General features: G+C 40.0%; 1 protein-coding gene across 1 annotated transcript; it reads right to left on the reverse strand.

Moving 5' to 3' along the window:
- Positions 1-2,176: 2,176 nt before the first annotated feature.
- LOC101166497 (acyl-coenzyme A thioesterase 5) lies at positions 2,177-11,317 on the reverse strand. The gene is made up of 3 exons (XM_020710653.2): positions 10,784-11,317; positions 9,793-9,980; positions 2,177-2,953 (listed from the first exon to the last, which is right to left on the reverse strand). Exons 1-3 carry the CDS (start codon positions 11,268-11,270, stop codon positions 2,345-2,347), a joined length of 1,284 nt encoding a protein of 427 aa, XP_020566312.2. The 5' UTR covers positions 11,271-11,317; the 3' UTR covers positions 2,177-2,344.
- Positions 11,318-11,555: the final 238 nt, after the last annotated feature.

The raw sequence follows: 11,555 nt of genomic DNA on the forward strand, positions 1-11,555 counted from the left end.
AGGGTTAAATATGTAGTTGTAGCGTTTGATAAGTTAATTCTTCTCTTAGAGTTCTGGTAAATCGCCCGTCCGTCTTGGGGGAGGATCCCTCCTTCATGTGGGCACCCCTGAGGTTTCTTAGTTTTTTCCGGAGTCCGTTTTTTTAGGAGTTTTCCTTACCGCGAAGGGGGGTCTAAGGGCAGGGATGCCAGTAGTCAGTTTGTTAGTTCAGTTTTGTATTTTCCTATTGAATTCTATGTATTCATGATCCTTTTGAGTTCATGTTTTACTTTTTCAATTACCTATAAGAAGCCCATTGAGACGACTGTTGTTGTGAATTTGGGCTATACAAATAACATTGAATTGAATTGAATAGCTCTTTCCCCCCCGCACTGGATAAAGGATGTAAGGGTTTGTTGGGAGCCCAAAAACTCCAAGACCTTTTGTGCACACACATTGATTACAGGCTAACGAATCACAGGTGAGGATGGTTACCTTTTGCAGTCATTCAAATCCTTTTGTATCAGCTTGCGTGCATTTTTTCAGAACAAAATCATCAGGGAATAAAAACTTTTTAACAGGATTATTTGGCACGTATCTGTTGTTATTGAAATTAAAAAATGGTAAACAGATTATTTTGACCATGAATGGCTAACCATAACCCTAACCACTAACTATGAGTGGATCATTAATATTCTCTAAAAAAGTTACCAAAAAATCACAATTTTTTTCCAGGGTATGTAAACTTATGAGCACAACTGTAGATATAACCAGGTCAAAAGACCCTTTTCATGTAATGTCAGACAAATGGTGACATCAGACAGGCAAAGCTGATAACTGAACGCCGTTTAACATAATTTTATAGAAATAATAAAAGGCAACCTTACCAATTGTAACAGAACATTTTTATAAAATTTATTTTGTAGATGTCCTACCTAACTGTATTTGTTTTCTTCTCTTAAATTATTCACAAATCATAATACAAATGTATGACATCTTCCAATATTAGAGGTTCTATCGAAAATATCAAGCTCTCATTGGAGCAGATATTATTTTAACGGTTTTTACTTTACACATATTTTAAGTGCAATCAAGCGCAAGTATGCAAATTTATGTTGGCCACACATAGAGGCGCATGGCTACATTGTCCGCACGTATTTTAATTGCTAAATTGGCAGAATTTTGTTGTTGTTTTAGGGGGAATTTGTTGTTTTATGGGGTCTTTTAGATGATAATTGTAAAAACAGGAGTTGGGTTGGCACAGCGAATATTTTATGCGCTGCTATGAAGCCACGTATTTTTAGCTTTCAAAGCAAGTGCAGCCAAGAAAACAAGGTCAGCACTGGCAAAACATACTCAGAAAATTATGTGCAAATACTCACTTCTGTATTTTTGGCTACAGTTTCGTATTATCTCTTTTTCTTCTAAACCAGTTTTGTCCCTTTTGTAGAGTAACCAATTAACCAATGAAGCATGTTTTTGGACGGTGGGAGGAAGCCGGAGTCCCCGGAGAAAACCCCACACATACACGGGGAGAACATGCAAACTCCACACAGAAAGGTCCCCCACTGGTGTTCTGTTTCAGGTCCCCTAGTCGGGACTTGAACCTTGGGCCTACTTGCTGTGAGGCAAGAACGTGAACCACGCTGGCACATTGGCATTGTGCCACCGTGCAGCCTCCAATTAATTTGATCATTTTTATTTCCTCGCAGATTGTCCAATCTGCAGAAAATCTGAGCAATGGCAAAGGGGAGCATCGTTAGAACCACAGCTTGAGTTTCTGCTGTGATTTAGTAATTTTTTACTGCAAATACTTAAATGATCAGAGGCCTCTATTGTGTTTTCTTTTAGAATAAGGCTGTTGCTGTTGTCTTATGAAGGATTATTCTTGTTTATTTTATCCTGCATTTCTTTTTTGCTTCACAACCAAATTGAACCAATAATTAATGCTGTTCCCCTTTTCTTTAAAATACTCTGGAAATAAAAAAAGCACATTCTTTTGGAGCTGCTTGTGTCTGATGAGTTATTCTTCACCTGACTACACATTCTGTATTAAAAAAACTCAAGTTGGCATTAGCAGTTATTGTGTCTGAAAAGAAATCCACGTGCAATAAGCCACTAACTCAAAAGACCACACTTTATTGGAAATCTTGGAAATAGAAAAAGGGAAAAATGTCTTAAAAAGATGAGTCTTAAGCGGTTTTCCATTCTTTTTTATTTCAATAAAAGGACTTTTCCCCTTTTGCACTCTTGAAACTAAGAGTAGATTTACAATACCTATGTAGATTGATGTGGCTACAGTAATCAAGAAAATTAGAATGACTTTAATGTCGAAAGTCATAATTATTTTACACTTCGTTTGAATCTATAATTTGGCATTATTCTGCACAAGATCACAGATTACATGACTTCTTAAGAACTCCTGGATCTTCTTCCACAGGTGAACTTCAGCTGCCACGTGGGCCCTCGGTTCCCCCCCCCACAGGAGTGCCACTTTTCCAAACATGTGGAAACTGGAGAGGCAGTACGGTCCATAAGGGGGCTCCAGAAAGTGTCCAGCTCTTGGATAACACACACTCTCAAAGTTTTTCTTCCCATGACGCTTCAGTCTCTCCATCATCTCCATCATGTAAATGTTGCTGTCCCAATTAAGGTCGTCCTCTGAGGCCACAAAAAGGAAATGTGTGTTTGCTTGTTCAATGGGGATTAAAGTAGCTCTGTTCTCTTCTTTTAGAGGGTCATGCATGGCATACTTTGCAATGAAAGCTCCTGACTGTGTAGGAATTAGTTTCTTGGTGTCAAACATTAAAGCAGGGAGAATTTGTTTTTTCTTATAGAACAGAGGTAATACAGTGTTGGCTGAGCAGCCACTGATCCACACCACAGCCTCCACACCCGGGACAAAAGCAGCGAGAGAAAGGGCAACATCTGCTGACTTTGAATTTGAAACAATACCAATCCGTTTACTGCCCACCTGCAATCACAGTAGAAGATAAGACACATAAATAAAATGATGCTAACATTTAATGTAAATTGTGGAAATAGCGTGCACATTTGTGAGAAACACTTGTTGTGCATGTGTGAAACATTTAGTGTGCATTGGTAAAACAAAACGTGTGCATTTTCAAATTTATATTGCGTAAGATTACAGTTGTGAATCAGAGCGAGTGTATTTGTGAAAAAAGTTGTGTACATTTCTGATTATTGAGACTAAATTAACCTCATAGATTACAATTTCTGAGAAAAAACAGTCTTTTTTCATATGTGAGGTGCACTTCATTATGCGACGCATGAAGGAAAAGAAAACAGTCTCATAATGATACATGACAACACTACCCAAGAGGGCCAAGAGGCAGGCAATTGGAAGGAGGACTGACAAGAAGTCTTTCTAGGGAACTGTGTTGTTATTAATGTGCACCTCTTTTATCTTTAATAAGAAAACTTTGCAGAGAGTTCAACACAACAGATAAGTCATCGAGGGTGCTTGGAAGGCACTCTGCTGAGTAATGAAATGAAAAGAAGATTTTAAGTCCAGTTGCTTTGACTCAACTTTAGACAAAGTCACCAAGATAAATGTGAACCTCCAATGAAAAACAAACAAGTCATACTTTATTTACTCCTACTGCTGCTGTAATAATGTGGCTAACCAGGTAGATTCCGATTTAGCAAAATATTTATTGAGAAAATACCAGTTTTTGTGACTATTGTATTTTATTTTATTGTTATTGCCTGCTACACCTAAAAAGTCAAATAAGGCTGAATTTTATATAATCTTGTCTAATGATAAGCACTTCACCTATCTTACTTGACATTTTACGTGTCAATGATACTGTATCTGGAATATTGTATGTAAAGTAAAGCATAATAGGGTTGGAATTATATGGGTTTGTTTCCTCCCATTTCCTTTTACGCAAAAATAAAACCGCACCTGAAACATTTAATACTTAACCATTCAATGTTTGAGCTTTAGATCTAGTGTTTTCTTTAACTACCTGTACCTCAGTGACGTGCGGTGAGGTTAATGGCTGGTCAGGCACTATCTCCTTTGGATTCAGCAGGGCTCGACATAGCCATTTGTCCGCTGGCCCGGTCCTGTTTTTCGAGCAGTACGGACCACAAGACTTTATTTTTTACTTGTCTGCTCGGGCCACTAAAATATCTAACAATTAATACATTTTTCACCTTTTACAATAAAGTATATTTTGCGAAAACATGTAGATTTACCTCGTCTTTATAATTCACTTTTTCTGCTAGTCCTGTGTTCAGACTTCAAGGGTTTCTATGGGAAACCTTTTCTCACTCTTCTCCTCCTCTCCCGCCTGCGCGCGCGGCTTTCACTGCCGAGCACCACGCGGCACGCGCTCACTCAATTTTTTTTCAAACTTTATTGAATGTAACAATTCAATACTAAACAATGTTAAACAGCAACAACGAAGGAACAAGCCAGTGGGTTATTATTACATTTTAGGCAGATATATTTAAACTGACACATATCAGCGCGCGCCCCCTGGTGGTTTTTCACCGCGATGATCATAAATCCAACACCGTCACTGAAGAGAGACTGAAGCATGTCAGAGATGTGGAAGACATGGCAGGAATAGATAGGAATATGTTAGATGGAGTAACGGGTGGAATTAGTACTATGGACAGCAAGATATTTAATGAATGCATTGAAGATGAAACTGTATGCACTAAGCTTTAAGCTGAATGTCAAAGAATCAAAGGCAACTCAAAATACCTGAATCTCAGACTCAAATGGAGTATAAGGTCAAACTACTTAATTTTGTTTTTCTTTGCAACACTGTAAGCAGTAAGTATTTCTAGTTAGCTGAATGATCTCAGTAATTTAATTGTATTTAATTTTTCAATTATTTAATTTAATTAGGTAACTAAAGTAACTAAAAAGTAAATGTAACTTTGCAACAGTAACAAAAAGCAGAACCTTAAGGCAGTCAGGGCAAAAAAGTCAATAAAACTTCTTAACTATTGATTAGGAACAAATGTGAAATAGCAGTGATTAGAAGCAGCATGAAAACTTCTGAACCAGTGTTACCTACTACACTGCAGCGCTCTCTTCAAAACATCTGAAACAGACTAGAAAAGATTTAAGTTTGATATGCTCTATTTTCAGTCATTGAAAAGTGTATAAATAAGTGCTAGATGTCACCAGAATGCACCAAATTGCACCATATTAAAATTTTCCGGGGGGGCATGCCCCCGGACCCCCCTAAAGTTGCAAGCACCTGCGGAGCGGCGGGTCTCGCTGTGCGCTGTGTCGGGCCAGTAACTTTCAAAAACTACTGGCCCTGTGGGCCAGTGCAAATTTCTGGGCTATGTCAACCCCTGTTCAGATTTACAATGAAAGAACTAGAGCTGTGACGGTGTCGAATTTTTCATCACCGCGGTGATGAACCACCAGGGGGCGCGGTGTCGCGGTTAACCGCAGCCCCCCCCCCCCCCCCCCCCCCCCCCAAAAAAAAAAAAAACCACAAAATCCCCCGGCGGCCGCATCGGAAATAAACAGTTACAACGTACTATTCTTTGTTAACAATGACAACAACTAACAACTACATATCTAACTTGTGAACTAACTATAGGTGTTGTAGATTGACTGTGTGTGTGAGCGCAGAGCGTCTTGTGTAGTTATAGTAGGAAGGTGCGCACATGTGTGTTGGGGGTGCGTGTTGATTCTTCTGCAGCGGACCGCTCTGGAGCTGCACGCAAGTTTCACCAGTGCTCTCTGGTACAGACATCTTCTCAGAATATTATTTATTGCCCAGTAATAAACAGACTGCAGACGCTGTCACCTTTCCGGTAGCCGTGAAGCCTGACACCCATGAAGAACGCGGGGCAGGAGGCTCCGCCTTTGTTTATACAGACACGTAACGTAACGTTACGCTGCAAAAAATAGTTCCCAAACAAAACATGTAGTGATTTTCATGGAAATCTAACAGTGCGCGTTCATGTTTGGTGTTACGGATTGAAGGAGGACAGGTACCCCCCCCCACCCCCCAACACAAATTCCTCCGGTGGGCGGCCGTGTCGCGCACTTAGGAACGCACGCAGCTTGTAATGGAAATGAATACAATGGGAATTAATAATTAGAAAGCAGTAAATTTGTCGTATTTCCTCACGAGACGGAAACTTCTGTTGTAGAATAAGGATGTGTGCTTCTGAAAGCGCGCGCCTGTTTGTGTAAACGGAGCCGCGTGCCACGTGCAGCGCGAAGGCAGACACTGAGAGCACGCGCGGTGGGAGAAAAGGAGACAACAGTCTGAAAGAAAGAAAGTCTGAACACAGGACTAGCAGAAAAAGGAAATTATCAGCAAAGATGAATGTGTTTGTTATAGTTCCAAACACGCACCATATGCAAAACGTAAAAAAAAAAAAAAAAAAAAAAGTGCGGTGATGCGGTTATCGTCACAGCCCTAGAAAGAACTGAATATTTCACCATTTATCCAACAGCAGCTAACAGCTTATAAAATACACACAAGAGCATATTTGTCCAACAGAAAATATCTATTTTATATGCATGGATAGAACACTCTTCTTGTGTATAAATTATTTTTATGTACTGTAAACAAATTAAAGTATACAGATGTGTTCAGCACACATTTGACCCTCAGTAACTATTTCTGGTATTTTTCCAACTTCAAATTCTGGTGCTTTAATCAGTGTTATCAAATATTGTCTGTAAAAATTATCATATAAATAAATTAAATGATTTTACTCACATTTGTATCCACTTACTCCCATGTTATTTAAAAAAAACCATTGAAAAATATGTTTGGCTTTACTTTTTGAGTCAGTCCACCGTTCCTTCTCCACAAAAAGCTAGACGATCTGTTGGAAAAGTCTTCCTTATTTTCCTTTAGTTTATGAGTTTCTCCCTCTCTCAGACGTCCTCTGTCTGTTTCTACGGTACCATTGTAACAACAAAGCAGCTGTCAGCTCACGTCTGCCCCCTGCTGGTGAGGCATGCCTCACCTAAAGCCTTTTATACGGCCCAACAGCAGTGCTTCCACCGCACGTCTCCGTTAACATTGAGCCCTGCCGTCAGACATGAGGCACAGCGCTCCTGGGGCCTCATTTATAAAACTTTGCCTAGGATTTGCGTCAGAAGTGGCGTACGGATGAAACATAGGACGTGCGTACGCACAGAAATATTTGGATTTATAAAACCGTGCGCACGCACATCCTACGCATCTTTCCCTTAATAAATCACAACCAATTCTAAATGCAGCGCAGCTTTTTGCGGCTACATGACACGCCCATAGTTGCCCATAAATAGTCCGTGAAACGCCCACAAATGAATATTCATTTATTGCGAGACCATGGCACACACCGAGAGGAAATCAAAAAAACGCAACTTCACTCAATGTGAAGTAGAAGTTATCGTTGGCGAGGTGGAAAAGAGGAGAAAAATGTTGTTTGGAGGGCACAGTGTGGGCATTACTAATGCCAAAAAGGCACGTGAGCGGCAGACGGCGGCAGACGCCGTAAATGCTGTAGCCTCACAACCTCGGACCGTGGCCGAAATAAAAAAAAAAATGGTTGGACATCAAAGTCGAGGCATAAAAAACGTCTAGGGGGGGGGGGGGCACCGGAGCGCCAGATGCACCGGGGGTGACACGCGTGGTTCCTCCGAGTGCTCCTCTGTAACGCCCGCAGAGGTCCAAGAGGACGGCTGGAGGAAGTCTGAACCGGCTCATAAGCCACTCGTCCTCGTTTGCCAGCAAGTCTTCTTGCTGTCTAAAGATGCGTTCACTCCGAATTCTTCCATTTGCCACATCTTCTAAGAGCGCAAGATCAGCCATTGTGCGTCATTACGCATTGTGATGGGGCATTTTATTTCCCTCCATTTAGTTACATCTGACAAGCTACAGATGTCGGTAATAATCCACGTGGAAATGGGAAATTGTTCAGCGCAAATGTAATTTCTTGTTGCATTATGAATGGTGAGACATACGCCATACATTGTTTTATCAAAAATAAAACAAACTAAAGGCATATGCATGAATACCATAATTCCATAGCTTATGAAGAAATGTTTTACTATGAAAACAACTTTCCCCAGTGGACAATTACGTCTTTCCGTCCGTCCGCACGCCCGCACCTATATCTGCTCCGAGAATATCAGTTTTGTACATTATTTTGTTCTGTTAACTATATTATTTATGAGGATGAATTGCACAATATGCCAATATTGCAGAACATATTTCACTTTTCTTTTTGCAAATAAGTGTTCATTTGACTTTCTGTTGTAATTTTCGTTTGATTTTTTTGTTTGTTTCACTGCTGATCGATCAAACGGGTGTTCGTGTAGCTGTTAATTGTCAGACTTGCTTTGTGAAGTCTTCATGTTATTTCTGAGAGGCAGGATTGTCATTTTCACTTTCACGTGTTTCTTCCATCTGCCGACGGTGTCGCCGTTTCTCATTTCACCCGTTTTTGTGCGTACGCCTGGGTCAGAGCTTGCGTGAAGGACCGCACATTTTCCCGTCAAGTTTGCTTTTTATAAATCTCAATTATTGCGTAGAGAGTGGCGTACGCCTTCTTTTGTGCGTACGCAATGTTTATAAATGAGGCCCCAGAGCATCACCAGGAGTTTCTGATCCTTCTGTGATCGTGGAACACTCAAATTCTGCGATTTTAACCTCAAACTGTAGAAAACATGTTGAGTTGACTGAAAATGTATATTTAGCACAGATGAGTGGAAAATAATATTTATTTAATTTACCTTTTTCTATTTTAATCATGATTATGACAGGTGAGGCTCTGTCTCACTTGCCTTACCTGACCATCACTCCTGTACCTGTTTAATTAACATATTTTCAGCAGATTTGAAAGTTGAGAAAACAAGATTTCCGCTGTCTTGCAACACTTTTCAGTAGTAAATAGTAATGGAAAACAAAATTGTTCAGATGAGTCCCTTATCAAATGGAATCAAGTTTTCTGAATCATTTCATTCACTAAGTCAGTTACATATGAGGAGTGCAAAGTAATCCAACTTTGGATGCCTGAAGTTTGCGTCCAATTTTTTTAGCTAACAGTTTTCCCTAACTTTTATTTTTAAAAGTTAAGGAAAACCGGAATCTCCAAAAATTGGAAAATCAAACTAAAAAAAGCTATTAATCACACTACATGACGTTTATACTTTTCATAGTTATTTAACAGATTATAAAAGAAAATAATTAAAAGGAACAAAGTTGTTTCTGATTTGTAAAAATCTATTAAAAGCAAATTTGCAGCTTTTCTTTTTTTTCATATAGAAGGTCTTGTTATTCCAAGTTTTGAGAAAAACTGTAGTCCTGAGAAAACTCAATTCATGTTAAAACTATGTTTAAGGGCACAAAGTGAGGCTGTCACAATCCAATCACTTGATCACGTTGCCCAATCAGGTAGTTTGCAGACTCAAATGAAATCACATTTAATGTCAAATGAATGACATTCATTGTTATGATCAGTGTAGAGCAGGGGGGTGTGGCTGACCTTTTAACTGGTGCCTTTTTACACTGCACACCTGATTCTAACCTCATCACCATGTCTTTAAAAGCCTGCACCACTATTCAGTAGCTCTTACTACTTGTCCTGTCTGTCAGTCCACCTCCGTGAATTCTGCATCCTGTCTGATTTAGTTTTTGTTCCTGAGGAATAAATTGTCAACCTCAGCTTCAGTCTCTGCTTTGGGATCCTTCCACTCAACCTAACATTCATATTTTAATGTAACTCTATATTTCCAAGATCACACTGTTCCTCATTGGTTTGAAATACTTTCCAACATGTGAGTCATTATTAGATGAAATTTGTTACCTTTGGTTGTTGCAGCAAGAAATTAATTGCTTCCTCAAAAGGGTCCAGGTGTATCATTTTCAAGTTATCTGCTTTTTTATGAGTGACTGGAACTGTGAGAACCACAAATCCTTTATCGGCCAGCAGAGCTGCTCTTTTCTCTGACATCATGGTGCACAGATCCAACACAGCAGGGAATGGACCTTTTCCTACAAGAAAAAGAAAAGGTGCTTTGAAAATAGTTGTGATTTTTTTTTATGCCTTTATTTTGAAAAGATGTACACTGTTTTAATACATCTATCTTCAAGTTTCATGTTTTACAATTTGAAAGCCTGTTTATCACCCATTTTGAATGGAACCACGTTAGTAAGGATAACGCCCGTGTGGCATCAGCAGGAGAGCTGAGCTTGTGGGTTGTGCCCATAAAATAATTATTTGCCAACCAACTAATTGTCCTTTAGAATTTTGTTTAGAGGTTTTGATGACTCACACGAGAGAAACTGTGGGTTTTAACAATTTATTTTATCAAACAGGAGTTCCAGTTTATCTGTCCAGATAAATTGACTTCCATGGTAACAGAGTACATGGTACCACTGATCCACTTGTCCATTTGAGTCCAGTGAACTCATTGTCATGTTCAAGAAACCAGTCTGAAGAACAAGCATCTATCCATTTTCTTTTGTTGGCTGAAGGTGAGATACAAACTGGATAGGTCGCCAGTCTGTCACAGGGAAACACAATTACTCCCACACACACACACACACACACACACGCATCCTTTTAGACTGTGGGAGGAAGCTGGAGTATCCAGAGAGAAACCAAAAATGTACAAGATCATGCAAACTCCACACAGAAACGTCCCAAACTGAATTTAAACCAGGGCCTTCTTGCTGTGAGGCAGGAGCGCTGACCACTGTATCACCGTGTAGCCCCAAAACAACATTTTTTATTGCCTTTTACTGATTTCCTTTAACCCAACAGAACGTTATGTCAGTTATGTAACTATCCATACCTGGGGGAGTAAACAGAGCTCCATGAAAGTTCCCTTCTTCCACAGAAACTCGGCTGACCCCGTCTGCCATCAGATACCTCTCATTGGTCGCCTCTGCCAGCATCCGGTCCTGTTCCTCCTCATCGTGCACAGAGAACTTCACCATGTGTGGCTCTAAAGCTTTGTCCTTAACAAAAAGTTTGTTAACAATGTTGGGTTTCAGCGTCGTCAGTAGACCCATCGGTTCAACTCCAACGTAGCTCCCGCTGAGTGAGGCGTCTCTGACCAGGTCAATCTCTCCATTTCCATCAGCCCTGTAAGTGGCTGAAGAGCTGAACAGAACTCCTCTTTCATCAGTCGAGCTGGCTTTAATGCTGACCACCTGCCTGGATTTCAGATGTGACACTTTTACCTGAATAGGTTTGTCGTACAAACACCTGGCACTTGGGAGCAGCCTCAGTCTGACTTGAGAGCTCATCTTGTCTGAGGAAAAACATATTTGGATCATTCATGTGGCAGTCAGGGAAGGAAAGTGAGACAGTCTTACCAGACCTCTCAGGAAAATATTAAACTCTAAAAATGATCCCTTTCATTAAACATTCCTCCCTGTTCATTGATCTGTGTCATGGAGGATTTTGCTGAATTTGGATGTTTTCTTTAGTAGAACTTACTGGATTTGGGCAGTTACTGGTTAAATATTTGAACAAATAAGTAAAGCAACAACCTCACCTGGTTCTCACAAAACCTCACAAAATGGGTCATTGTACCATTTCTGTTTAACATTAAGTTTTCC

The sequence above is a fragment of the Oryzias latipes genome, chromosome 17, assembly GCF_002234675.1.
Source record: "Oryzias latipes chromosome 17, ASM223467v1".
Taxonomy (NCBI): Eukaryota; Metazoa; Chordata; class Actinopteri; order Beloniformes; family Adrianichthyidae; genus Oryzias; species Oryzias latipes.